The following is a 27,901-nucleotide window of genomic DNA, read 5'->3' as shown; positions in this document are numbered from 1 at the left end:
CTTGGCGGAGAAAATCTGTCCGGGGTGATGAGAGTGGGGTTCTCGCCGCACCGCGCGTTTCTTGCACTATAGTGAGTATTACCGAGCTGGGCCAGTGGACGTTGCCATTAGTGAGGATCCGCTCGTGGTTGTCTGGCGGGGGAGGCGGAGGCGTCTTCTGCCTTGCTTCGCTTCCAGCCTTCTCGCCCTCCCGGCGCCCAGAGACCGTGTCGTGTTGTGCAGCTGGGTGTTGGATTTCCAGATTTGGGACCGAGGTGTGTACCTGGCAGGTTGTTGATTTGCTCTTCTATGGTAAAACGGCCCTCGAGTTCCGCGGTGGTAGAGCATTTGCCTTCGACTGCTGGGTCGTGTGAATCGGCTGGATGACGCCCAGGGTCAGCCTAAGGTGGGTTGCTCCAGAGCTTTCTCCATCATCGTTCCCATTTTCCATTTTTTGCCTTTTTTATTTTAATGAGGGACTGAGAGGAAGGAGGGAGGGAGGGAGGAGAAGGCGGAGGAAGACAGAAGGAGAAATAACTGAAATGTGTGGGTTGTTTTTTTTAATTAATTAATTAATTAATTAATTAATTAATTAATTAATTAATATAATAAATGTGGGTGCCATGAATAAGGTGGGGGCTGGCATTCCTGGTCTTCAAAGAAGACTGAAATGTTTTGCTGTTGCAAGATGAGTACCAGGTGGGAAATCTCTCTGGTTGCTCGCTTGTCCATGTGTCAGCCCAGCCGCATCTGCATTTTACAGTTCATACAGTATTGCGGAAATAACTGGATCTATAGCAGTTCTGTGATCCTCTCTAAAAGCCTTGGAGTATGGCAGGAAAGTGTAACCTCTTCTTATTTTTAAAGGTTGCTTGTGGGATGCTACCTTTTGGTGGTGATTAATGTGCTAGCGGCCTGGGAAAGTGATGAGTCACTCCTCTTCAAAAATGTACATTGCCAGCCACCTTTCTCACATAAATCGGTGCATTGTAGATGGTTATGTTTGCCATCTGTGATAATGATAATAATGGCAACTCATGGGGTGGCCGACCCATTACACGCAGACTTTGGGGGCACTGCCTTCATCAGAAACTGATAGTGCTGAAATCTAGAATTCGGCCTTCTAGGAGACCCAGTGATTTTCTCCTTTAAATTTGGAGGGGTCACCAGGATGGTCACCTCAGAAAGGAAATTTATAGAAGAAGTGTAGTGTCTTGTTTTCCTTTCCTTTGATTTAGTGATTTAAGAACATTTCAGTGGCAATCATTGCTGTTAAGGTTAAGTAAGGACCAGATCCTCACATTTTCTTCATACTGCATGAACCTCAGGTTCCATAGCATAGCATGTTTTCCGTGGTCCATTGCTAACATTCCATAACTGTACTGTCTCTCTTATTGTCTGGTCTCTCTCTGAAAGAGGAAGAAAGTTGAGGTAGCAGACAGAATAGAATCATGTGTCTCCATTTGTACATTTTTGAAGACTGAGTGTGCCACCTCACCTGACATGATGGATAGCAGATGTTATGGCTGTGCATCGAAGTTTACTGTCTTCAAGAAACAGGTATGGTTTTCTCCACTAATCGTCTTTGTCTTGAGAAAGGAGAGCTTGAAGAGTAGAACTTGGAATTATTATTCCAAAATGTTCCACTAGAACTCAGGCTTCCATTCATTTGTGACAGGTGCACTTGCTCAAATTTTAGTTATTTTAATGATGTGTCAGTTGTTTAATCGCCTCCTGTCATTAATTTACTGGATGAGGTAGGTCTTCAGCATATCACTTTCTTTTGTGCCAATTTTCTGTTTTGTACAGCTGTAAAGTGTATAGATGCTAAGATAGGCAGAGGGGGCTCTCTTGCTAGTTCCTCCACCCTGAAAAGTTTGGGGTATGGTGTGAAGGGGTGAAAACGTTGTTTCTATGTTGGCTTTGCAAAGTAAGAATTAGAATTGATTCATACATTATGCTTTTTTATACACCTTTTCAATACAGTATTGTATTGTTTTACTTTCATTTCATTCAAAACAAAATAAAAATATCAAGAGACCAACTAAGTTTGTCATAGGTATGAACTTTCGTGTGCATGCGCACTTCTTCAGATACATTTCATTGTTTAATTATATAATAAAATATTTTGTAAACCACTTAGAGACTGTTCTTGCATTAAATGGAATATAAATATATAAAATAAAATAAATATCCAATATTTGTAAGGGTGCAAAACAGTGTACAGTTACATGGGAGTAAGCGTCACTGTGGGAAATTTCTGGATGAGTAGGCATGCTCTGTGTAGTGTGCACTTAAAAATGTAAGGTGTGGAATATTGCATGTATAAAAAGAACATTCACCAGAGACCCAGGATTTTCTTTTGGTCATTGAGTTTGGTAGCAAAGGTCTGCAGCTACATAATGTGTGGAATGGTTGGAATTAAGATTGATATCTTTGAGTACAGATTTAGTAAACAAAGTTTCATTTAATGTGTTTTATGGGAAGTATTTATGTTATGCTATTTATTTATTTATTTATTTATTTAGAAAAAGTATAAGCAAAAACAACAACCCAGGTTCAGTCATAAACCAGTTAGTCATAAAGCATAACTAAAATTTACAAACCAGTTAAAAACAAATATGGATAAACCCATCATTAAAATCAAAGATAAAAGCAGGAAAACATTTAAAACAAATATCACTAAATCATTTGTCCGGTTTGGCTTGCTGTTAGCAAACACTTTCTGTATTCACAGAAATTCGTTTGCATTCAAAAGGTAGAAAATGATTGAAGAAGGCTATAATGTTTTGATGTGGAAGCATCCCCTTTGTGAACCCTTTCCAAGAAATAGTCATTCAGACTTCTTGGAATCATTTGCAGCTGGGTGTTAAGAGCAACAAAGTACAAAATTATTCGGCTTTACGCCCATCATAAAACACAACACAACAAAATAAATCAAATAAAACAGCGGACTCGTGCAAGCCACAAATAATATAACACAATTCACAGCTCACAAGTACAAATATACAAGGACAAATATACAAATACAAGGACTTCCTTCCTTTTCCTCTTCCCTTCCTCTCTCAGTGTGGATGCAAGAAATGCGGGCGAGCGTTTTGCTCAGGCTGCCTGGGATTCAGTGCTGTCGTCCCCCATTGTGGAAACACCCAGCAGAAGGTCTGCAAGCAATGCCATGGGGAATTAACAAGGTAAGAAAATAGAGCTGTGGTTCTGATTGAGGGGTTCTCGCACTTTCTTTTTATGAAGGCAACACAGGACGTTTCCTGCAGGGACTTGCCACTCCAAAACTTCTACAGGCTAGGTGGGCATTCCCCACAACTATGAGGTCCATATGATGTTGCAAGGGTCTTTCTAGACTTTTTCAGGCAGACTTTTTCAGGGAGTTTTTCAGGCTGTTTTTCAGCCTGAAGGCTACATTCTCTCATAGGTAACTGGGCAGGGGCTGCATGCCTGCAAAGGGGGAGGGGGCAGAGGCAAAAGTGGTTGGCGCAACAGACGTGTCTCTTAACTCTGTACAGTAGGCTACATTCCAGCAATGCAAAAGTCAGAAACTTCTACACCCCTCCCTGTCTCTCCATCTGTGCAAGCAAGCAGCCTTGTTCCAGCTGAGGGACGTGCTCTATCCAGGCAAAAGCATTCACGGAGGAAATGGAGCACGGCCAGTGAGGGCTACGTTTTGTCCCTGGGACTGAGGTTCCTCACCCTTGAAGTGGACTTAGTGAAATCACTGAGGCTTGTTAGGAAACTGGCATGTCAGGCTGAAGTTTAGGCTGGGACCTTTGCATCTAGTTTTCTGTGAACTTTGATGGAAGATTATTGCGGGGGTGTCTTCAGTCAGGCAGTTCTTCAAACGCAAGCTGAAGAGGCACAATCAACAAACAGCCTTGCCGTCTACCCTGCTGCTTTTGAGGCATAGGCTGAAATGAATTGGTGTTATACCTGGGACTTCTCATACGATCAAAGGCAAGGCAAGACGGGGTTCTGTCTGAGGGCATGTCCTGCCATCATTAAGAAGAGGTTTATGTTCTGCCATTGTGACATTTCTGCTTTTGCTTTACAGCGGCTCACCTCAGTCAAATGCAGCTAAATGGTCTCCACCAGAGAACTATAAAAAGTGAGTTCTATCTAATCTAATCTATCTATCACCTATTAAATTTGTATACTGCTGTTCACCTGAAGATCACAGGATGATTCACAGCATAAAAATACAAAGTGAGAACACAAAACACATAATAAAAACGAGAGGAAAAACAAACCAATAACCCCATCCCATAAATGCATTTGAAAGACCTGGTTAAAGAGAAATGTTTTCGCCTGGTGCCTAAATATATGTAATGAAGACGCCAGGCGAGCCTACCTGGGGAGAGCATTTGCAAGCAAGGAGCCACCACAGGAAAGGCCCTGTTCTTGTGTTGCTACCCTCTGGACATCTAGTGAAGGAGGCACATGACGAAGGCCCTAAGATCATGACCACAGGTTCCACATTGGTTCATATGAGGAGAGGCGGTCCTTGAGCCATTTAAGACTTTATAGGTCAAAAACAGCATTTTGAATTGGGCCCCAAAATTGTCAGCCAGTGCTGTTGGGTCAGGATTGGTGTAATAACCATCTTTCTCCAGTGGTCAACCAGCTGAAGTTTTTGAATCGTCTTCAGGGGCCTCCCTCTGCATTGCAGTAACCTAGAGGTTACCAGAGCATAGGTGACTGAAGTTAGGCTATTCCTGTCCAGAAGGGGGTGCAGCTGGGTTACCAGCTGAAGCTGATGGAAGGCACTCCTTGGCATTGAGGCCACTTGAGCCTCAAGCGACAGCAGGGGATCCAGAAATACCCCAAGCTATGTACCTGCTTCTTCAGAGGAAGTGTAACTTCATAAAAGGCAGGCAACCTCTCATCCACTTAGTCTAGGGAAGAGCCCGCTAACAGTGTCTCAATGTTATCTGGATTGAGCTTCAGTTTGTTGGCTTTCATCCAGTCTGTGACCAAGGCAAGACATTGGTCCAGCTCTTCTACTGCCACACCTGCCGATGTGAATGAGAAGTAGACCTGTGTGTCATCAGCATATTGCTGACAATGTACTGCAAAACTCCAGATAATCCTATTCAGTAGTTTCATGCAGATGCTAATTTATTATCATCATTAAAAGTTTTATGCCGCCCTTCATCCACAAGTCCCGAGGCGGTTCACCACACAAAAATACAAGATATAAAACACCAAATACGTAATAAAAACAAGAACAAAAACAATCTAATAACTCCCTTCCCCTCACCCCCTCTCACAACACGTTTAAAAGGGTATCAGATGTTAATCAGCCAAAGGCCTTGAAGAGGAATGCTTTTACCTGGCACCTAAAGGTGTATAATGAAGGCGCCAGCCGAAGCTCCCTGGGGAGGGCATTCTACAAATAGGGAGCCACTGTCCTTGTCTCTCTCCTGACAGATGTCATCATACAGGGCGACCAAAGCAATTTTGTGCCCAAACCAGGCCTAAACCCCAATTGAAATAGATATAGAAAATCAGTTTCCCCCAAGAGCACCTGGATCTGGTACGCAAATAACAATCTAGCTGGTTTTATTCCGTATCCTTGGTGTCAGTTGCAAACAAGGGGGTATACGTTTGCTCTTTTTCCGGATCCAAGTCTTTGTTCTGAACTGCCACCATTAGCTCTAGGTAATAATCAGCCATCTGTAATGTTCTTGTTCTCTAGTTTGTGTCAGGATTCGAAGCCCTAATGTAAAGGGTGGGAAGTCAAAATTGTTTTCTCAACCTCATCTAGCATTGCTTTGCTGTTGAAATGCTACAGTAGTTCTTGTTTCTTATTGGAGTAGCTGTGATTTCCACTCATACTATGAGAGAAGGCAGTTTTCCATAGTCGCTGCATAACCTTCATCTAAAATTACCTGTTGCTTAGGACCAATTCAGTCATGCCTATGTACTTCTTGATTGCTCAGCACTTGATTGCTCAGTATTTCACGGCTCTGCCTGAACATGTGAATGCGCTTGGGAAACAGAACTGTGTTTTACTTGGTTGGGTGATTCCATCTGTAGTGTTGGTTTTGTGCATGCAAGTACAGTAGTCAGCTGATGCTCCAATGATCATATGGTGTGGGTGGGTGTGACCAAACCTCTAGAGAAGCACATGGAATATGATTTCAGAATTATTATTTTCCCTTAAAAAACCCACAAACAAACCCTGCTGTAACTCCTCCTGGTTGCTCTTTCTGCAGGCGTGTAGCAGCCCTTGAAGCCAAGCAGAACCGGCCGCAGGGACTCCAGCAGGGTTTGTTGAAGTCCCAAAGCCAAGCGGGCTCCAGATATCAAGGTCTATCAAAAGAGGATCGAGCTCTAGCAGAGAGACTGGAGAGGCTCAAGAAGGAAACAAAACCCAGTAAGCTGTGCACTATTTTTGGAGTCATTTGCTCTTATCAGCCCTGGAAAGCCTGCTTTAGACACAACATAAAACAGAATTTAAAAAATGAATTCCCATCCTTGCAAATGGAGGGGAAGGCTTGCCCTTAGCTTTAAAGCCAACATGTGCTTGCAGCAGTGTGGAAAAACCAACGATGGCAAGGTTGTGAGCCAGTTACCTTCACTCTTCATTTGCACAATAGATCAGTCACACACTGATCCAGACTGTCACACACTGATCCAGTTTGCACATAATGCTACGCTAAACCATGGCTTAGTGTGAACCCACTGGTTCCTGGAGAGGAGATTGTAGCCAGTTTGCTCTTCCTCCGATCCTGCTGCAGTGCTGCAAACTAAGCCATAGTTTCTTGTACAAACCTGGCCTTGTGATTTGGACAAGCTGTAACCTGAGCTGAAACCTAGGTTTGCTCTTGGTTTACAGCTCATGGTTTGTCTTGAGCAAAAAATAGAACTTACTTTTGAGGCAGTACTTCTGGAATTGCACAGTTAGTCGATATATGCTATATGCTCTGGGTTGATGACCTCTGTGTGCATATACATCTTGGACGCTTCCTTTTGCAGGCCGTTGTGCTGCTGCTGGAAGCTGCTTTAGATACCTTCCATTTGAAGGTGCTGAAGGGAAGGCACCAGAGACTTACAATGGTCTGAATTCAGCTCGCATCTGTGTGATACTTAGGCAAGGCTATGTATAATTAGTGTGTCCCTGGGATTGCTACACAAGGCAAGCACCTGACATTTGGCAGGCATTATAAATATTCTTGTGGGCGGTTGAAAGGAACTTCTATTCATTGTTTAGTTTCTGGCGATTGAGGTCTCTGAAGCAGAATTGCTTGATACGTGAACAGTGTCTGATGGAAACCTCAGACTGAATGGGAAGGCCCTCCGGTGGTCAGCAGGTGGAGCTTCTGTGTCCTGAATAGCTCTTTGTCCTGCCTGCAGAGATAGCACACAATGCATCAATTGTTGTCTGTTACTTAAGCTTTATTCAAACAGCAGGATTTGGGGGTTTGCAGGGCACTGAATGTGCACAGGCTTGGGAATGATGCGGTGGGGGCAGAGAAGGGAAATGTTTTATTCCAGTATCACAGGTGGTTCTCGGTATCCTCTGGGTCTAGTCAATATGATGGCTGGGGGGGGGGGGAGGAAAATACTTGCCTATCTGTTTTAATGCAAGGAAGTTACAAAAGCCTCTTGGGCTCTCTTAGTAAAACAAGATTGTTCTTAATTGAACAGAGTCCATTCCATCTCAGGCTGAGATAGAGTCTAGGCTGGCAGCGCTGAAAGATGACCCTGCAAGACCCATTCCATCAGCCCAGGAGATGGAAAACCGGCTGGCAGCCTTGCAGGGCAGAACACTCCCCTATCCAGCTCCAAAACCAGTAAGATTTCCCTGTCTCTCTCTCTCTATATATATATACAGTGGTACCTTGGTTTAAGAACAGCTTAGTTTATGAACAACTTGGATTAAGAACGCTGCAAACCCAGAAGTAGGTGTTTTGATTTGTGAACTTTGCCTTGGAATAAGAACATGTTTCGCTTCCTGTTGAGTGTGTTCCATTTGTAAATTGAGTCCCCCACTGCTATGGGAAAGCATCCCTTGGTTTAAGAACAGACTTCCAGAATGGATTAAGTTTGTACAGTGGTAACTCGGGTTACAAACACTTCAGGTTACAAACGCTTCAGGTTACAGACTCCGCTAAGCCAGAAATAGTACCTCGGGTTAAGAACTTTGCTTCAGGATAAGAACAGAAATCGTGCTCCTGCGGTGTGGCGGCAGCAGGAGGCCCCATTAGCTAAAGTGGTGCTTCGGGTTAAGAACAGTTTCAGGTTAAGAACGGACCTCTCAAACAAATTAAGTTCTTAACCAGAGGTACCACTGTAAGCCAAGGTACCACTGTATATAATTTCCAAGGAATAAGGAACTGGGGGCCCTCAAGATATTATTGAACTCCAGTTTCCATCAGCCCAAGCCAGCATGGTAGTGAATAGGGATGCTGGGAATTGTAGTCCAACAGTATCTGGAGGGCCACAGGTTCCGCTCTTTTCCAGATTCTGTTTGTAGCTGCCACATGAGTATTGTCAAGGGACGTGGGTGGCACCAACCTAATGTATGTGGGGAAATTAATTCGGCCAAGGCTACTGGTCTAAACCACTGAGCCTCATGAGCTTGCCGATCAGAAGGTTGGTAGTTTGAATCCGCACAATGGGGTGAGCTCCTGTTGCTCTGTCCCAGCTCCTACCAATCTAGCAGTTTGAAAGCACACCAATGCAAGTAGATAAATAGGTAGCACTGCGGCGGGAAGGTAAACAGTGTTTCCATGCACTCTGGCTTCCATCATGGTGTTCCGTTGCACCAGAAACGACGTAGTCATGCTGGCCACATGGCCCGGAAAGCTGTCTGTGGACAAACACCAGCTCCCTCGGCCTGAAAGCGAGATGAGCACCACAACCCCATAGTCGCCTTTGACTGGACTTAACTATCCAGGGGTCCTATACCTTTTTACCTATTATCGTTCTCTTACTAATAGGATTTTGAAGTTTTATGACGTACAGAATCCACCAGGGACATTCTGGTACATTCTAGTGTTTCAAGTTCTCAGCTGTGTTCGAAGGCTGAGAGAGAGCAGGTGTTGGTTTTCACTGTGCTATCTCTGTCCAAGGCCGTTTGCCTCAGAGACAGGCTGTATCTGTTGTCTGGCTCCCTGAAAATAAGATTGGGTATATTAGGTTCATGTGAAAGAACAGAAATATCCCTGGGCCCCTTGAGACATTTGGGAAGTTGTCATGGCTGGGCCCCTTGTTCTTTCTTTTAGTTTTGAACCTCTGGGCTCCTTCCATTGATTGTATAACTTAGGTTTTCTCATAGTGCTCAACATTGATCCTCTGGGGTTGATGGGACTGTGCAGGGGTGAATAAAGATCTGGGTGTCCAAAAGGGCCTGGGCTGGAAAAGGAATTTATAAGGTACGATGTGATTAATTACAAACTTTTGAGCAAGGGCATGTTCAGAGAGCCAATGAATGCCCTTGCCATTGAGGAACTTTTGTATTTAACAAGATGATTCCACAGTGCAACAGGATTCTCAGACCATGCTCTTTTGTTCTTTTGCAAAAAAATAAAATGTATGTAAGTGCAGGGTTTCACTTGTAAAATATTATTTTTTTACAGTGTTAAAAGACTAATTATAACACTCCTCAACCGACCCCCCCCCCCAATATTTAAAAGCAAGTTGCCTTTGGGAAACTTCAGTGAGCCTTTAAAAAGCCTCACTTTTCTTCAGGGCTCCGCTTAGCTGCTTCCCAAGGCCACCCCTTTATTTCATTTGCATTCCTAAGAATTCAGGTGGAGGTTGATGGCAACTTTCTAAACTCATCAAGTGGTCAGGGAACTTGAAAGATGTAACTTGTGCAATCCCCTTCTGTTTTTCTTTCCTTTGTTAGGTACACGAGGCCCCTAATGCCAGGACGCAAACTGAGCAGTCAGATGACCTGCTGAACCAGATGTCTGAGGAAGTTGCCATTGATGAGAGCGGTGGCTCAGGAGTTACACCACAAGGTCCCTGTCTTCTTTTAAATCTGCTCAGTCTTTCCCTCTCCCCCCACAAAGTTAATTTAAAATGGAGGAACAAGCAGGTACACTGCTATAGATCAATATATCCACTCACTCAAGCCTTACCTTCCAAGTCCCGGACTGCAAAATCCGGGACCGGCAGCCGTGTGACACCGGAAGCTGCGTCGACGTAACTTCCAGTGTCGCTTTGCCCTTCTATGGGCACCAAAAATGGCCACTGCTGGCTTCAAAAGTAGCTTATACGCATGACCGGAAGTGCGTCGACACAACTTGCAGTGTCGCCCGCCCATCTATGGGCACCAAAAAGGGCCGCCGCCAACACCGGAAGTCACGTTTACGCACTTCCGATCATGCGTAGATGCGACTTTTGAAGCCGGCGGCGGCCATTTTTTGTGCCCATAGAAGGGCAAATCAGAAAAAAAATGGCCGTCGGCAGGAGAAAATAACGGAGAAAAACGAGAGACAAAGTGATACGGGGGACCACCGGGAAAAGGTAAGTAAAAACGGGGGTTTCCCGGGGAAAACGGGGTACTTGGCAGCTATGACTAAAGCACATCACCCAACATTTACTCCTTGCTGCAGGTCCCGGTTAAATAATGTACAGTATATATAAGTATATAAATGAAGACAAGATTCTTTGAATTGTTTCCATATATACATCTTTGTTTGTGGTGATCTCTTTAGTTACAGTTTGAGAGCACTATGAGTACTTTGATCAGAGTCATGGGGCACATTGTCGTTCTTTGGTTGACATGTTTTTATTCATTTTACAGTGGTACCTTGGTTCTCGAACTTAATCAGTTCCGGGAGTCCGTTTGACTCCCGAAGCCGTTCGAAAACCAAGGCACAGCTTCCGACTGGCTGCAGGAGCTTCCTGCACTTAAGCGGAAGCCATGTCGGATGTTCGGCTTCCAAAAAAGTTCACAAATCAGAACACTTACTTCTGGGTTTGTGGCGTTCGGGAGCTGATTTGTTGGGAAACTAAGCCGTTCAGGAACCAAGGTTCTACTGTATTTATTTCAAAAAGATTTATAAGCTACTCATTATAAAATATCAGAAAACCAAAAATAAACATAAAATATGCAGTAGCAATAATAGTTAAAATTTCAGTACAAGGCCAGGAGATGATCAGTGGACAATAATAAAACAAAAGTTAAGTATGCCTTTGAAAGAGACCACTTTAGATGTTATAGAGCAGGGGTCCCCAAACTAAGGCCCGGGGGCTGGATGTGGCCCAATCGCCTTCTCAATCCGGCCCGCAGATGGTCCGGGAATCAGCATGTTTTTACATTAGTAGAATGTGTCCTTTTATTTAAAATGCATCTCTGGGTTATTTGTGGGGCATAGGAATTTGTTCAATTTTTTTTAAAAAATAAATATAGTCCGGTCCCCCACAAGGTCTGAGGGACAGTGGACCGCCCCCCCTGTTGAAAAAGTTTGCTGACCCCCTTTATAGAGCGAGAAAGCTGAGTGTCTTCAGCTTACTGAAAGCATTGTGTTGCAGAACTCCTAATGTCTACCCCCAATGCCTTCATTTAGGCATTAAGTAGGATTGGGGACAAAATAGTGCCCTGTGGTGCTTCACCAGCGTAAAAACAAAACTGTGCCATGATAACTCCCTGAAACGAGATAATGTTAAAGGGCTGAGAAATATCATTGCTCTTTGAAAAGTTTAAATACAGGGCTGCAAAAGCTCTCCTGGTTGTGATGGTATGTCTCCATTGTTCAGCCCTTTAACATTTTCCTTCTGAGGAAACATATTTTCCAGTGAAACGAGTCACTTAGCTGGCACCTCGTCAAGGTTTATTTTATTTAGAGGTTATTTGGGGATATTTATTTCTTTTCTATACCAAGTTTCTTTTGGAATATTTAAATCTATTATTTGTCTTTGAGGAATTATTAGTTGAGTCTTTTCACCTTACCTATATCTCGTTTCAGGGAGTTATCACGGCACAGTTTTGTTTTTACGCTGGTTATACTCTTCTGTGATTGTCTTTTTTGCCTGTGGTGCTTCACAGCATAACTGTTAGGGGACCAAGGTTGCTTTCCAAAATTGACCCAGCTGATAGATACAGAACCACTGCAGAAGTACGCCTCTAACCCTCCGAGGAAATCCTGGAGGATATCACAATCAATAGTATCAAACCTTTCTTTCATAAATAACTCCTACAAAGATGCATCTCTCTCTCCCCCCCTCTAATATTAAAAAGTATACAGGGAGGTCTTACTTTTTATCATACCCACCAGAAATTTGACTCCTCCTCCTATGTATATTGCAGGTGTGGGGACCCTCAATCCTAGGGGCTGAATGTGGCCCTCCAGCCTTCTTATCTGGCCCCCAGGACTCTCATGGAGCAGGAGGGGCCAGCATGTTGGGTCGGTGCTATGGAGCTGCCTCTCTGATACCAGTGTCCTCTGCAGAATGGTTCTAGCAGGCACACACTAGTGGGAATGCAGGATTGACTCTGCTGGTGCATTCAGGGGCATAAGGAAGAGAGGGGCGCTCCGCCCCGGGCAGCGTGATCCCGAGGGCGCCATCGCAGCTGTCCCCCCCCCCCGGTGCTGGGCACCCCGCCCCCACAGACAGCGGTCCCCGCCCCCAGAACGTGCGTTACGCCCCTATGGGCGGCGCGCCACGCCCCCAGAACACGCACCACGCCCCTACGGGCGGTGTACCACACCCCCAGAACACACACCAGCCCCGCCCCCGCCTGCTCTCTGCCCCCGGTGCCGAATAATGAAGCTCTGCCAACTGTTATGTCACCCTGCTCAACCCCCAGACCGACCCAGAAAGCAGAAGTGGCACCACTGCCCACAGGGCTCCATGCTGGCTGCTCCTGTTCTTCAGTGTGTATTTTTCCCGTCCTTAAATTGTGGCGATGTCTTTTACTTGCCTGGAAGGGAGAGTAGGTGGGAGGTGCAGAAACCTCTGGCTTTTGCGGAACTAGAATGTACCTGCTGTGCAAAGGTGAAAGTCGCATCGATTGTTCCGCCCATCTCTGCCTCTGGCCCAACCCTCTGCTGGCATGTGGACCCTGGGAGGTTCCCTGAGAGCAGAACTCTCTAGGCGAGTCCTAGGCTGAAGGCAAACCTAACATTTAAAGAGATATGGTAGCGGGTTATTTGCTGTTAATTGTCACTAGGTGGGGAGAATAATTATTCACGCCCTGCGGTGTGAACCTGGCCTGGCAATTTGCACGGCAGGTTCACATTCCAGAAATTCAAAATCTGCATCATCTTCCAGCCTCACCCCACCCTCCCTTTGTGCTTCAGGAGGGCTTTTCCTCTTTTATGGGTTTTTTTGTTATTATTTTTTAAAAGTGCCACATGTATATTTATGCATATTTTACTTAGCAATCACAGAAAGGGGATGGAAGACCCTTGCTTTTCAGGCTTTAGATCTCTCACAAGATCTTGCAGGGCCTTGCAAGATCTCACAAGATCTCAAACGGCTGGGGCAGTTACAGGGGTTGTTCTGACTTTGCATGATTTGGCCTTTGCACATGAACCCCCAGAATGTAACCCAAGTCAAGATCGACCAGTGTTACTAATTAATCACTATTTTTTAAAGAAAGCATTTTGAAAAATTACTGCAAAACTATTCTGGGAGGGAGCAGATCCTTTTTGATGTTGCAGGTGCCAGCCAACCACATTATCAACAGCTGGGTCCTGTTGCAAACTAGCAGAACTATTCCACTGCATCAGGCCACAGTTTTCCTGGGCACAGAAACTTACCATGAAAATTTGATTTGAACACCACACACTACTGGCATGAAAGTATATCCTTCAGTGTTATATCTCCAAGCATCTTGAACTTTAGCTGCATTTCCAGGAAGAACATCCCCATCATATCAGGCCTTCAAAAAGCCCCCGAAGGCTTTAATTGTTCTCCGTCATGTTCTCTTAAACATGAATTGCATGGGGTTGTTGAATCTGCAATACCCTTCTAGCTTTAATGATTTACTGTATTGGGTCTTAGTTATTTTTTTGGGATTGATGCAGCAGTGCCCAGTGGGACAAAGCTGTGTCGTTCACCTGGCTTCTTGATGCTGCATATCATGAGTGGCTACTGAGAGCAGTAGGAGGCATAGCAGCAGGAGTGTCATGTTGGCTTCAGCACTTTGCCTGCATCACACTATACTCCCTGCAGCCTTGCGCCTCCCCAATCCCCATCCCCCAGCTTGGTAACTAGCAGTGGTGCTTGACACTGGGAATGCAGCCTCACTGGCTGCTACTGATTGGATGGAGGGACGCGGGTGGCGCTGTGGTCTAAACCACTGAGCCTCTTGGGCTTGCTGGTCAGAACGTCGGCGGTTCAAATCCGTGTGACAGAGCGAGCTCCCGCTGCTCTGTCCCAGCTCCTGCCAACCTAGCAGTTCAAAAGCACGCCAGTGCAAGTAGATAAATAGGTACCACTGTGGTGGGGAAGGTAAATGGTGTTCCCTTGTTCTCTGGCTTCTGTCATGGTGTTCCGTTGCCCCAGAAGTGGTTTAATCATCTGGTCACATGACCCGGAAAGCTGTCTGTGGAAAAATGCCGGCTCCCTCGGCCTGAAAGTGAGATGAGCGCTGCATCCCCATAGTCGCCTTTGACTGGACTTAATCACCCAGGGATTCTTTACCTTTACCTTTACTGATTGGATGTGTTTTATTTGCTGGGTGCTAGTTCTTATTTGTTCTTGCAGCAACCGCAATCCTTTTCATGGGGTGAATGACATTGCAGACTGAAATAGCACTGTGTTTATGGTGATGTGGGAGCCAGATAATAAATGTTCCATCTGCCGCATTTGGTCTGCGAGGTTTGCGCTGCGTGCATCATTTAAGGTTGCAGTCATTGTGCAATGGCCGTATATTTCTGAATTAACCCTAAGTCTCTGCTTTTCCAGAAGTTAGGACCCAGACTTTAAATGACTTAAATCGAACCGACAGCATTGGCGGTGTTGGTGATATGGATCCCAAACAGTTGGAGGAGGAGAAGAATAGATTGCTGGCATCGGCAGCGACTGAACTGAGGGAAGACAACACCAGGCAGGAGAAGATTCTAGAAGTAGCCAAGCGATTGGCCGCACTAAAAGGCCAAGATCCTGAGAAAGGTGTGTAACATGGGATATTAAAGTAAGCAGAAAAACATCCACTCTATTTCCTTAAGAGGAGTAGTTCTCAACAGGAGTGCTAGTGCTCTTGGGTCCTGCTTGCAGGCCTCTCCGTGGAATATAGTAAAATGTTGGTTGTCAAACGTAATCCATTCCGGAAGACCGTTTGACTTCAGAAATGTTCGGCATGGCTTCTGATTGGTTGCAAGAGCACTCAAGTGGAAGCCATGTCGGATGTTCAATTTCTGAAAAATGTTCAAAAACCGGAACATTTTCTTCTAGGTTTTCGGCATTCAGGAGCCAAAACATTCGAAATCGGAGCTGTTTTGAGAACCGAGGTTTGACTGTACAGTATTTGGTTGGCCATTTGAGAACAGGATGTGGGACTAGATGAGCCACTGGCCTGATCCAGCAGACCCTTCTTATGTTCTTACATTTTCTTTGTTGGCTGGTGGGAATGTGCCTGAGAAACAATTGTCAAAAAAAATAATGACTGTTTCCTGGTGCTGGGATTCTGGTTTTTTAAGGAACAAGTAATTGGTATTGGTGGATAGCTCGGAGCTAAGTTGTAACAAAAAGCCTTGGTTTCTTTCACAAGCGAAACTATTTAAGCAAAGCCTGATTTGCATATAGACAGGCCTGTAGAAAAATTCCATACTTTGCTGTATTTTCTCCAGCCTTGGGCATTTGCCAGGGGCCTGGTCTTCTCTCATATTTATTCACCCCCGGGTGCCTAGCATTGCTCAGGAATTTGAAGAAACAAAAATATCAGTGCCATTTTGAAAGGTTTGGTCTTCCATTTTCCCCGAACCATAGATTAAAAACCTACTCCTTGATCGCAGGAACCTGCCATTCACAATGTTATTTATGATACCTTAAAAGGTGTCCACATGGTTATCAAACAGACAGATATCTTTGCAGAATATTATTATAAGAAAATAAAATATACACACTATTCCTTCAAGTACCGGTAATCCCAAGTGTTAGAAAATATTGCAGCCTGTGCAACTGGGTCAGCCGTACAGTAGTTTCGTGCTCCCTCTGTAATTCTCATGTTGACCACTAGGGTTCCCAACTAACTGAAGGAAAGATAATACCTTGGCCTAATCTTTTGCCTTTGATATAACCTTGCTATGCAAGAGTGAGTGTGTGGAACTTTTCCACTTGAAAAGTATCCGCTGCTGAAGATTGCAAACGAAGCTGCTGCCAATGGGGTAAATAAAGTGACCTGCTTTCCATTAGCAACTCCCTTTGCCACAGCTAGAGTTAGCCTTACCTACACTGATGACGGGAGAAGGAGGATCCTGGATGTCTTTAGAAATCCTACTGGCTGGAACCAAAAGTCACATGCTTCCCCTGGGACTCTACCATAAAGAACAATCAGCCTAGAGAACTTGGGCTGAACAAGAAGGAAGGATTGGCTGCTAGGGAAACAAGACCGCAAAAGGAAGAGGATGGAGGGCAAACCTGCAAAGGAGGGCAAGAAACATAAGATGATGGTGGGCCGTCTTGATGAATTGCATCTTTAGCTCCTCAGTTTCCTCTTCTTTCTCTTGCAGTGACTTTGGATGACTACAGATTCCCCAATAGTGATGAAGAAATAGAAGAAGAAGAAGCCATTCAGAGAGTTTTGAAACAGGTCCATAGTAATTGGAATTAAATTTTGCATTTGTTAAGCCTCTTGCTTTTATCTTGCTACAATGACAAGATTTCTGCTGTGCCCGTCTTCTTATCTTTGTTGTAAATCCATCCTCAGGGTGTGCTCCTAATGGTTTCCCTAAATTAGTCCATAAGCCTTGTAGAGCTTTCATTCAATTAAAGAAATCATGTAATGCAGTCCTGTGCGTGTCAGCTCAGAGTTAAAATGAAACTTACTCCCATTAAAGTATGCATGCGAAAGCCGCTGTAGTCAATTAACCGTAGGAGTGTTGTGCAGTGAATTTTATTTATCTGTGAAATCATGTATAGGTTGCTTTTTGGGGTATAGCCCACCCAAGGCAGCTTACAGCATCATAAAAAGCAATACCATCTAAAACTCACAATGGCAGCAGTTCAGCAATTCAGCAAAGTAAAGCATTCTGTAATCAAAACTGCGGGAGGCAGTGGAAGACAGGAGTGCCTGGCGTGCTCTGGTCCATGGGGTCACGAAGAGTCGGACACAACTGAATGACTAAACAACAGCAACAACAATCAATGGGATCTTCCTGTAGGCTCACAATATCAGAGAAACAAGGGGAGGGGAATAGGAAGTACGTAGTAAGATAAACAAATATTTGCTATTCAGTGGAAGCAATGAAAGAACAATGAAATGAAGATACCGGTAGATGTAAGAAAATAAGAAAAATCAAAGCTGTCATGCTTGAGACTTTTGAAAAGGGTTTTGAGAGGCAGAAAGACAAGCCATGCAAATGTCTGAAGGGAAGAGCATCCATATTATTGATTTTGTTACATAATTTCTAGCCAGAGGAGCTAGCCACAATAACCTGTGAGGTAGGTTAGAGATATTAATTAGCTGAGTAGGAATTTGAACCCAGGTGCTCTCTGTGTATTTAATTACCAGTGATAGTCTTTTGGGTCATAAATGCCCTTTGTAAAGCTGCTTTCTTTCCTGCCCAATAGTTAATCTGGTGGCTGCATGTTTGTTTACTAAACCAAAGATTAAGGAAGTAGTAGAAGAAAGCCGCTTCTGAGAGGAAGGTTTGTGTGAAGAAAAGTCTTTTGTTTCAACTGCTGTTGTTTCTGCCACCAGCTTACTGAGGAGGCGGCTCTGGATGAAGCAAGCGGCTTCAATATTTCTCCAGATCGATCCACCCAACCAGCGACCGCCCAACAGAAACCAGCCAGGAAACCTGAGCAGGTGAGCAGTCCATTGAATCCTATATGCAGGGCTCCCCCCCCTTTTTAGAGGTACTCTCATTTTGACTCAAGAAAATCACCATTTCATAGTTCAAATCAGGAAAAATAAATACAGTAAATGGACAAAAGGACAAAGATTCACAAAATGTTTAGGGGTATGCGTACCCCCAGAAAAAAAAGCACAGCCTTTACGTGTGGCATTCTCTTTGTTGTGCTCAGTGCTGGCCCCACCAAGGCCTTTTTAGTTTAGGTGTCATCCCATAGTGCTAAATAGCACCTAAATGGAAACAAATTAAAAAATGCCCATGGCCCTAATGGTTAAGCTGAGAAGCAAAAGACAAGATGACTCCTTGAAGGCCAGCTAATTCTGAGCCACACTCTGTGCCCTAGTTCTGTGTTATGCCGAACAATTCAAAGCCCTCCAGCTGTAGGCAAAATTGATAGGTGTCCTCTTCTAGAACTATAGGTTTTGATGTCTGTGTGAGCAAGAAGAGATGCCCGAAGTTGTGTGTGCACTTTAAAATAAATAATCAAGCATGACTGGTGCTGATGTGGGAAATAACAATCAGTCCTTCCACATGCTTCCTCTGTCACTTTACAAAACTCATGTCAAGGCCTCATCGCTTCAGGTGTGCCCCTTCCTGTACCAAGCAAAAGTGGCCGTTCCTTTATTGCTCGGGCTGTTCTGCATTGTCTTCAGGTGTCCAATATGGCACAGGGATAGAATTGTATTCTAGGGCCTGCAGCAGAGTTCCTAGCAGCTGGGGTTTTGTTATTTAGTTTCTGGAGTTTCGGGTCCTTGCGGCTGTAAGATATTAATACTTCACATTTATGCAGACATTTCAGGTGTCTCAAGCACTCCATGTATATTCCCAGTATATTCCTTAAAACAGCCCTGTAACATGGGGTAACACCACAAGCATCGTATTGTACATGGTGGTGGTGAGGAGGAAATGTAGGCCTAGAATGAAAGAAGGACTGTCTCGGGTAAGATGAGGCCTGAAGCAGGAAATGGATGGTTCATATTAATAACACAGTGGTTATCTCAAATTCTCCCCCCAAAAGAATGTGTATATATGTAGGTGTGTGCATAGCATATATTTAAAATGCTGTGGTCTTCAGGGAACAGAGCCCTGTGCCCTATCTAGTTCAGTTTCCTACCTGCTGGCCTCCAGTCTTAGAATAATAAAGGTGGAATCTTGGTGGTCATGCAGTCCAACCCACGGCTGAGTGTGGGATCTACGATTCAGGAAATAACTACAGCATCCCTCCTATGTGCTCTGTGTTTGTTTGCTTTTAATTTTAAAAAACTAGATTTTAAAAAACAACAACACTGAAATGAGAAAATTACATGATATACGTAGAAATATTGCACTGATCACTGAGGTCCAGCGCCGAGGACCCTCTGGTGGTTCCCTCGTTGCGAGAAGTCAAGTTGCAGGGAACCAGGCAGGGAGCCTTCTCGGCAGTGGCACCCGCCCTGTGGAACACCCTCCCATCAGATGTCAAAGAGAAAAACAACTACCAGACTTTTAGAAGACATCTGAAGGCAGCCCTGTTTAGGGAAGCTTTTAATGTTTACTAGATTATTGTAGTTTAATATTCCGTTGGAAGCCGCCCAGAGTGGCTGGGGAAACCCAGCCAGATGGGCAGGGTATAAGTAATAATAATAATAATAATAATAATAATAATAATAATAATAATAATAATACGAATAAGAAGAAGAAGTATGTTTAGGTTTTTAGTTGCTGCAAAGTTGTAGTGGGAGGAATTTTGCAGAATGCAAACAGTGAAGACAATGCCATGCAGCTTCCCATTCACACCAAAAGGTACTCTTGAAGTTTCTGTTGGAATATCTACGCATATTACCCTTCCCATTAGGGAAAAGCTCCAGCGGTTGCTAAACCTCTCGTCTTACTGGACAGCGACGAGGAAGAGCTGCCCTGGTGCTGCATCTGCAACGAGGATGCTGTCCTACGCTGCCACGCCTGTGATGACGACCTCTACTGCCAGCGATGCTTCCGGTAATGGCAAGAACCTCGGGGCGGAGGGTGGAGATCCCAGCATTCCATGCTGCTTGTGTAGCGTGATCATCTGCTGCGTGATTTTTTAGAGTGTGCAGGAAGAGCTGTGTGCCAAAAAGGCTGAAACAAAGCTCCTGAGTTGCAAGAGTCCCACGGCAGAAAGTGATTAGCGCTGAAAGTGCAATCCCCATGACTTGGGCCCCAAGGGGAAGGGACTAACCCAATTCCTCTATCCTGCTGCAACTTCCTGCTCTCCCTAAAAAGGATGGATGAATCATCTGGGACAGGAGTTGAGGGCTGTTTTCAAAGAGGGAAATTGGTGGGAAATGCTCCGCTCACCTCAGCAGCAGTGCCTCCTGCAAGGATCACACAACTGGTGTCGGGCCCAAAGGCACCCCTTGAGCATCATGTCTGAATGGGTTAGAAGCCAGGTTTTCTCAGGGCCAGACCATGACCACATTCACACTGTATATTTAAAAGACCACGTTGCCACTTTAAACATGGCTTACCCCAGAGAAGCTGTAGTTTGTGAAGGGTGCTGAGAGTTGTTAGGAGACCCCGCTGTTCCCTCACAGAGATATAATTCCTACAGTTCCTTGAGAAGAGGGATTGGTGGATAAACCACTTGGAACTGTAGCTCCGCGAGGGAAACAGGAGTCTCCTAACAACTCTCAGCACTACAGTATTTCTTTGAGTGGGGAGCCATGGCTGTCTAAAGTGGTCGCACGAGTTTGTGTATATTGCCTTTTCTTAAATAGTTACAGGCTGGGGGGAAGCCTGGTTCTTACTACAAGGGCAGAAGTTCTCTTCACATTCACATTCCACAGCTGGAATGGAGATCATGTGGGATGCAAAGGGTTAAGTGCAGTCAAGTCACAACAATCCCTAGATAGTCCACTTGGAGGACTGAGGAGGAGGATATGACTAAGCGTAGTTTCCTCTTCCTTCACATGCAAATGAGTTGAGGAAGTGGCAGATAAATCCTGAAGGAAACAGCCATTTTCCCTCTCTTGGACCAGACCTCTTGGACTACACACATCTTAGTGAGTCTCTCCCTCAAGGCCTCCAGCCTAGAGAGAGAGATGAGATGGAGTCTCACTTCTTATAAGTGAACTTCACAATGTATATATTACCTTTTAACTAAGCAAGTCTACCTCTTGAGTGTGCTGTACCTCGAGATGCTTGTAAGTAAACATCTTTTATACTTTTAAGAGCATTGTGTTGTGTCTTTTCTTTTAAGAGGGAAAAAGGGGAAATACCAGGAAAATACACTTTATTTTAGTGGCTTAAATCAAGCCTGCGCAAACGTTCTTCTGCTGTGTATTTTGCAAAAGGGGAATGTTTTACTCTGCTAAAGTTTTGTGCTTGCTAGCGCAAGCGGGGATAGGATATATTAAACAATATCTCCTCATCCACATTCCTGAACATTCCCACAGAGGGTTATTGCGGCCCAGAGTTGCGTATTTTGTGTATTTTTGAAGGATTGATTTGGATTGTGATTTTGAACTCTGTAGGATTTTTCCAGTTAGGATTTCCTGGTTGAGCACATGGTCTCTTTGTTCTGCAGTGTGCTTGGGGGATTAACTACCCCTCCCCTCCCTCAGAGTTTACAGCACTGAGAAAGCTCAGAGGTAGTGAAGATATTTTTGAGATTTTGAATTTGATTTTTGAAAGATTTTTGAATTTTGGAAATTTTTGAAGTTTTAAGATGGCAAGCTCCAGTTTTGATAGTGAGGCAAGACCAAGTTTTATGCTGCTGGATGACAATAATTTTGTGCAGTGGAAGCAGCGCGTTTTAGTTTATCTTGCTGCTAGGCGTGTTCTGCAGGCCATTAAGGAAGAAAAGCCTACAGGAACCGATGCAGAAGCTTTAGCTAAGATAGAAGCTTGGAGTATTAAAAATGATGAAGCCAAGCACATAATTTTGAGCAGTTTGAGGAATGAGCATCTATCAATGATAAATTTTGAAGATGATGCATCTAAGATCCTAGAGGACATTGAACGCATTTATGCACAATCTACAGAGAGTTCCTATAGATACTTGTTGGATAAGTTACTCAAGTTGAAGATGAATTCTAGAGAAGAGTTTACAGAGCATTTTAAGAATTTTTCTGAGATTGTTCAAAGAATTGCCCTTACTCCCAGAGCCTTTGATGATGTGACTAAAGTAACGTTTATGCTTGCATCATTGGGACCTACGTTTGCTCCATTTAAAAGTATAATGGATCACACAAAGGATTTAACTTTTAATGAGCTTATCAACCATTTAAGAGAGGAATGCAGAGATAGCCTTGATTCTCAAGAAAGGAATCCAAGGAGGAAGGATAGCAGCTATGCATCCAAGCATTTTGGAAAGTCCAGACAGACATCTAGAGAAATAATTTGTTTTAAATGCAATGGGAAAAACCACATAGCAAGGAACTGCAAGAGTCAAAATGGGGATAAAGTTGAATCCCACCCCTCAAAACCACAAGGTGTTAAGAAGGGGAGTCATGAGCAAACCATGTTGATGCAGGAGAGGAGTTTAGCTGTCCAGGATTGTGAAAATAAGCGCAATAAGTGGATTCTTGACAGTGGAGCGAGTTCTCATTTCTGTTATGAAAAGGAGTATTTTAATGAGATTAATGGGGATGAAACCTCTGAAATTGAGATTGCTGATGGCAACATTGTAAAGGCAATTGGTTCAGGAACTGTGAATTTGAAATTCAACGTAGATCATGAAACAATTAATACTAAGATAACTGAAGTTAAGTTTGCACCAAAGCTTAATTGCAACTTACTCAGCGTGTCCAGTTTGGACAGGAAAGGTTTTAAAATTACATTTGAAAAAGGACAATGTATTGTGACTAAGCATGATGAAGTTTATGTTCAAGGCACACTAAAGGATGGTGTATATGAGCTTAATGTTTCAGAGAACCAGCAGAACCAGTCTGCAAAGGTGGCGCAACCAAGTCAAAAGGACGAAGGAAGTCTGGAACTCTGGCACAAGAGACTTGGACACAGAGACACCAACGTTATTCTGGAACTACAGAAAGGTGATCTTGTGAGAGGTCTGCAGGTAAAGCAAAGCAACACAAATACACCAACATCAAAATGTATAACTTGTGTTAGTGAGAAAGCAACTAAACCTTCTTTCCCACGTTGTGCAGAGAAGAGAAGCACTAAAGTATTGGACATTGTCCATACAGATCTATGTGGACCAATGAATGTGTCTTCTCTAGGAGGTAATAAATATATTTTGATATTTTTGGACGATTTCTCGAGATTCTGCGTAGCCTACTTTATCAAGGAGAAGAGTGAGACAGTGGAATTGTTCAGGGACTATCTTAACATGGTCAAGAACAAGTTCCAGCGAGCCCCTTCCATTTTAATGTCCGATAATGGTGGGGAATTTTGTTCACATGAGATGCAGGCCGTCATGGCTAGAGAAGGCATATCACACGTGACCACAGTTGCCTACACACCCCAACAAAACTCAATTGCAGAGAGGAAATTTAGATCCATTTTGGAAATGACAAGGTGCATGCTAAAGGAAGCTAACTTGTCACACAGGCTGTGGGGTGAAGCGGCTCGTTGCTCAGTCTATCTTCAGAACAGACTGCCCACAAAAGGCGCAGAGCGCACACCATTTGAACTTTGGCATGGAAAAGCCCCAAATTTGTCACATATACGTGTATTTGGAAGTTTGTGCTACTATCATGTGCCCAAGGAGCACAGACACAAACTTGATTCCAGAGCGAAGGCAGGGATCCTAGTTGGGTACGCTTCTGGAGGAAAAGGATATAGAGTCTTGGATCCGCAAACTGGCAAGACAAGTTCGCAGCATGTAATTTACTTCGATGAGCAAGGCAAAGTTGATACAAAGGACACTGCCATTGATTGTTCCAAGGAGCCACAGGATGAGGAATTTGTGATTTTTCCTTTTGAACCAATACAAAGTACTAATCCAACTTCTAGTGTCGTAGCACCCCCTATAGGTGACACCCGAGAAGACGTGGAGGTCCAGGCCCCTGGCAGCACCAGAGACGAAGATGATGACGAGCAGCTGTATGGGGATATGCCACTGCTGGAGGAGGATGAGGAAGCTGATGCGGTCGAAAGACCAGAGGTCAGACGCTCATCCAGAACCAACAGAGGTGTTCCACCATTACGGCTGTCCTACCTTACAAGGTCGGCGTCTCCACAGGAACCTTCCAAATGGGAAGAGATAGAGAGGATGCCACCAGATGAAGCCAGTCTCTGGAGGAAAGCTGCTCAGGAGGAGATAGATGCACTTCATCGGAACAGGACCTGGACACTCACAGAACTACCTCCTGGTAAGGAAGCAATTGGAAGTAAATGGGTGTTCAAGGTTAAAAAGGGTTCAGAAGGGGAGGTGCAACGCTACAAAGCTAGGCTTGTGGCACAAGGTTTTTCCCAGAAGTATGGAGAGGATTACGATCAAGTGTTTGCACCGACAGTTCGATACAGCAGTGTCAGACTACTTTTAAGTATTGCAGCATCTAAGCAAATGTCAGTTTACCATATTGACATTGCGACAGCCTTTCTTCACGGCGAAATTTCTGAGCAGATTTATATGAAGCAGCCCAAAGGTTTCATTAAACCAAATGAGGCACATCTAGTGTGCAAGCTGCAGAAAGGACTTTATGGTTTGAAGCAAGCAGCGAGGGCTTGGAACCAGAAACTCCATGAGATGCTGGTGCAGCTTGGGTACAAGCAAGGGACTGCTGATAAGTGCTTGTACACCAAACAAAGGAATGGACAGTTTTCGTACATTTTAGCCTTTGTTGACGACCTTTTAATTTCTACGTCAAATGAGAAAGACTATAAAGACATAGTCAAACACCTCAACAGGGAAGTAGAGGTCAAGGAACTTGGAAAAGTGAAATACTACTTGGGAATTCAAGTTGAGAGAGAAGAGGATGGATCGTTCTTACTCAGCCAAAGGCAAAAGATAACTGAACTGATTGAAAGCATGCAGATGCAGGACGCACACCCAGTTGCGACACCGATGGCCACAGACTTCTTGAAGAATCAACAAGGTTCGAAGTTGCTGCCAAACAACACGCAATACAGGTCAGCGATTGGCAAACTTTTGTATTTGGTTACCACATGCAGACCTGACCTGGCAAGTGCAGTGGGGATCCTAAGTAGGAAAGTAAGTTGTCCCACTGAGCATGATTGGGCTGGAGTTAAGAGGGTTGTTCGTTATCTAAAGGGAACCATGGACTGTAAATTAAAACTGCCAGCTGTCAGAGACCCTAAACTGCTTGGGTACACTGATGCGGATTGGGCTGGGGACAATAAGGATTATAAATCCACAAGTGGCTATGTTTTTATGTATGGGGACGGAGCTATTGCATGGGGCAGCTATAAACAGAAATGTGTAGCTTTATCGTCCACAGAATCTGAGTACATTGCGGCTTCGGAAGCTTGCAGAGAGATCCCCTGGCTGGATCAGCTCCTGAAGGACTTTGGCGTGCCAAGAACGGGACCTGTCAGCTTGATGGAGGACAATCAGAGCAGTATGAAGCTGACACAAAGTGAAAAGTTCCTTGCACGCACCAAACACATTGGGGTCAGGTACCACTACATACGCCAGGTGATCGAGGATGGACTTGTTGAAATGTGTTACTGCAACACTGACCAGATGACTGCAGATGTCCTAACAAAGCCCCTGCCAAGAGAGAAGTTCCAGGATCTTCGTGGCAAGCTGGGACTCTTGGGTGGTTGATTAAAGTTATTTATGTATGTTTTTGTGTATGTTGTGAATTGCCTGAGAAGGGGTTTGTGGGATGCAAAGGGTTAAGTGCAGTCAAGTCACAACAATCCCTAGATAGTCCACTTGGAGGACTGAGGAGGAGGATATGACTAAGCGTAGTTTCCTCTTCCTTCACATGCAAATGAGTTGAGGAAGTGGCAGATAAATCCTGAAGGAAACAGCCATTTTCCCTCTCTTGGACCAGACCTCTTGGACTACACACATCTTAGTGAGTCTCTCCCTCAAGGCCTCCAGCCTAGAGAGAGAGATGAGATGGAGTCTCACTTCTTATAAGTGAACTTCACAATGTATATATTACCTTTTAACTAAGCAAGTCTACCTCTTGAGTGTGCTGTACCTCGAGATGCTTGTAAGTAAACATCTTTTATACTTTTAAGAGCATTGTGTTGTGTCTTTTCTTTTAAGAGGGAAAAAGGGGAAATACCAGGAAAATACACTTTATTTTAGTGGCTTAAATCAAGCCTGCGCAAACGTTCTTCTGCTGTGTATTTTGCAAAAGGGGAATGTTTTACTCTGCTAAAGTTTTGTGCTTGCTAGCGCAAGCGGGGATAGGATATATTAAACAATATCTCCTCATCCACATTCCTGAACATTCCCACAGATCAGGCGCTCTGTGCTGCTGGGAGTCGTAGATAAAAACTCCTCCTTTGCATCAATGGGAACTTATTTTCTAGCTGCATTTGGGGAAGGGAAAGAATCTCCATTCCAATCAAAGAGTGAAGAGAGAAGCTTCCCCTCCCTATGAGCTTCATTTCCATTAAGAACCGGGAACTCTCATGCCTGCAATTATTTACGGGAAATAGGTGGCGCTGTGGGTTAAACCACTGAGCCTAGGGCTTGCTGATCAGAAGGTTGGCGGTTTGAATCCCTGTGACGGGGTGAGCTCCCGTTGCTTGGTCCCAGCTCCTGCCAACCTAGCAGTTCGAAAGCACGTCAAAATGCAAGTAGATAAATAGGAACCGCTACAGCGGGAAGGTAAACGGCATTTCCATGTGCTGCTCTGGTTTGCCAGAAGCAGCTTTGTCATGCTGGCCACATGACCTGGAAGCTATACGCCGGCTCCCTCGGCCAATAATGCGAGATGAGCGCGCAACCCCAGAGTCGGTCACGACTGGACCTGATGGTCAGGGGCCCCTTTACCTTTACCTTTATGCTGCGTACCTAAGTGAACATGTAGCTTGGTCCAAAGTTCAAGTCCACCACTTGGCTTATTATATACCCCACTGGCTCTCCGCAGTTCTCTTCTTGTAGGGCAGGGAGGGAGAAATTTGTCATTCAGACTATGGTGCCGAAACTTAAAACACTCCACAGTGTGCGAGCACATACATAAAATAGAGTAATTTATTTGCAGGTGATGACAGTGATGTGTACTCGCATAGTTCTGTTTCCTTCCATTGAGCTTGTGCAAGATAATCCTGCCAGTGGATCGGGCCCTTCTCTGCTCCTTTCTGTGGCTCACAGTCCTACAGTGAAGGCATCCCCACCCCTGTAGTGCAGTTTCAGAGTTGGATCTGAAGGAACAGCTGGAGGCCTCCTGTTTGTCAGCCGTGCCCAGCAACCTAAATTTTCATACTGTTAATTCCTAGGCTTCTTACTATGCCTGCAAAACCTTGTGCCTCAGATCATTGGAGCGCTTGTGATCTCCTCTTATCTCCATAAATGAGTGAGAGTCGCCATCACTTCTGCAGGATATTCTGGTTGGCATGACAGTAGAGACTCTTAGTAAACGCTGCCTGCACTTCCTGTTTTGGTTTTCAGGGAAAGCCATGATGAATTTGATCGGAGGGAGCACCGAACATCTAACTATTGTCGTCCTCAAAAGCAAAAATGAGCCTATGGAGCGTGAGAAGAAAAGGGGAGGAAGGTGAAATGGGAGGGGATAAAAGAGAAGATGCCCATAAAGGTTTGCTATTTCAGCAAAAGCTGGCAGACTCTGAAAGGCAGCTCTGGGTCACTGAGAAGCTTGGAGTGCAAATGGTTGTGTCCAGCAAAATCAAGGCAGCTACTGCGGAGCTCGTAGTACACGGGAGGTGGTTTGCCATGTGAGTAAGCTGTTAATTCAATGAGAATGAATGCTTAAAAAGGTGGGTTACTTTGCAGAGATTTGCCATTTACCTGGATGAGATGTTCATAGGAAATATTGCAAAGATAATAAATTATATGAAGAGAA

General features: G+C 44.4%; 1 protein-coding gene across 9 annotated transcripts; it reads left to right on the top strand.

Moving 5' to 3' along the window:
• The first annotated feature begins 3 nt into the window (after positions 1 to 3).
• Positions 4 to 27,901, top strand: ZFYVE19 (zinc finger FYVE-type containing 19). Of its 9 annotated transcripts, none has more exons than XM_088670791.1 (12): positions 4 to 71; positions 1,459 to 1,539; positions 3,049 to 3,170; positions 4,043 to 4,096; positions 6,207 to 6,367; positions 7,642 to 7,787; positions 9,848 to 9,962; positions 14,863 to 15,069; positions 16,629 to 16,708; positions 17,819 to 17,926; positions 19,807 to 19,949; positions 27,490 to 27,901. In XM_088670791.1, exons 2-12 carry the CDS (start codon positions 1,483 to 1,485, stop codon positions 27,560 to 27,562), a joined length of 1,266 nt encoding a protein of 421 aa, XP_088526917.1. In that variant the 5' UTR covers positions 4 to 71; positions 1,459 to 1,482; the 3' UTR covers positions 27,563 to 27,901. The 9 variants fall into 9 exon arrangements, with proteins under 9 accessions (XP_088526917.1, XP_088526912.1, XP_088526908.1 ...); XM_088670786.1 differs by having other exon boundaries at positions 1,396 to 1,539; positions 14,866 to 15,069; XM_088670782.1 differs by having other exon boundaries at positions 1,396 to 1,539.

Source organism: Zootoca vivipara, chromosome 1, assembly GCF_965207765.1.
Source record: "Zootoca vivipara chromosome 1, rZooViv2.hap1.1, whole genome shotgun sequence".
Lineage (NCBI taxonomy): Eukaryota > Metazoa > Chordata > Lepidosauria > Squamata > Lacertidae > Zootoca > Zootoca vivipara.
The sequence above is the reverse complement of the archived record's forward strand: the minus strand, read 5'-3'. Positions and strand labels throughout refer to the sequence as shown.

Bases quoted from the DNA above. Each gene is read 5' to 3' on its own strand.
- ZFYVE19 (XM_088670791.1), top strand. From the start codon at position 1,483: ATGATGGATAGCAGATGTTATGGCTGTGCATCGAAGTTTACTGTCTTC. The intron at 7,788-9,847 runs GTAAGATTTCCC...TTCCTTTGTTAG, and splicing joins CCTATCCAGCTCCAAAACCA to GTACACGAGGCCCCTAATGC. The intron at 17,927-19,806 runs GTGAGCAGTCCA...CCTTCCCATTAG, and splicing joins CAGCCAGGAAACCTGAGCAG to GGAAAAGCTCCAGCGGTTGC.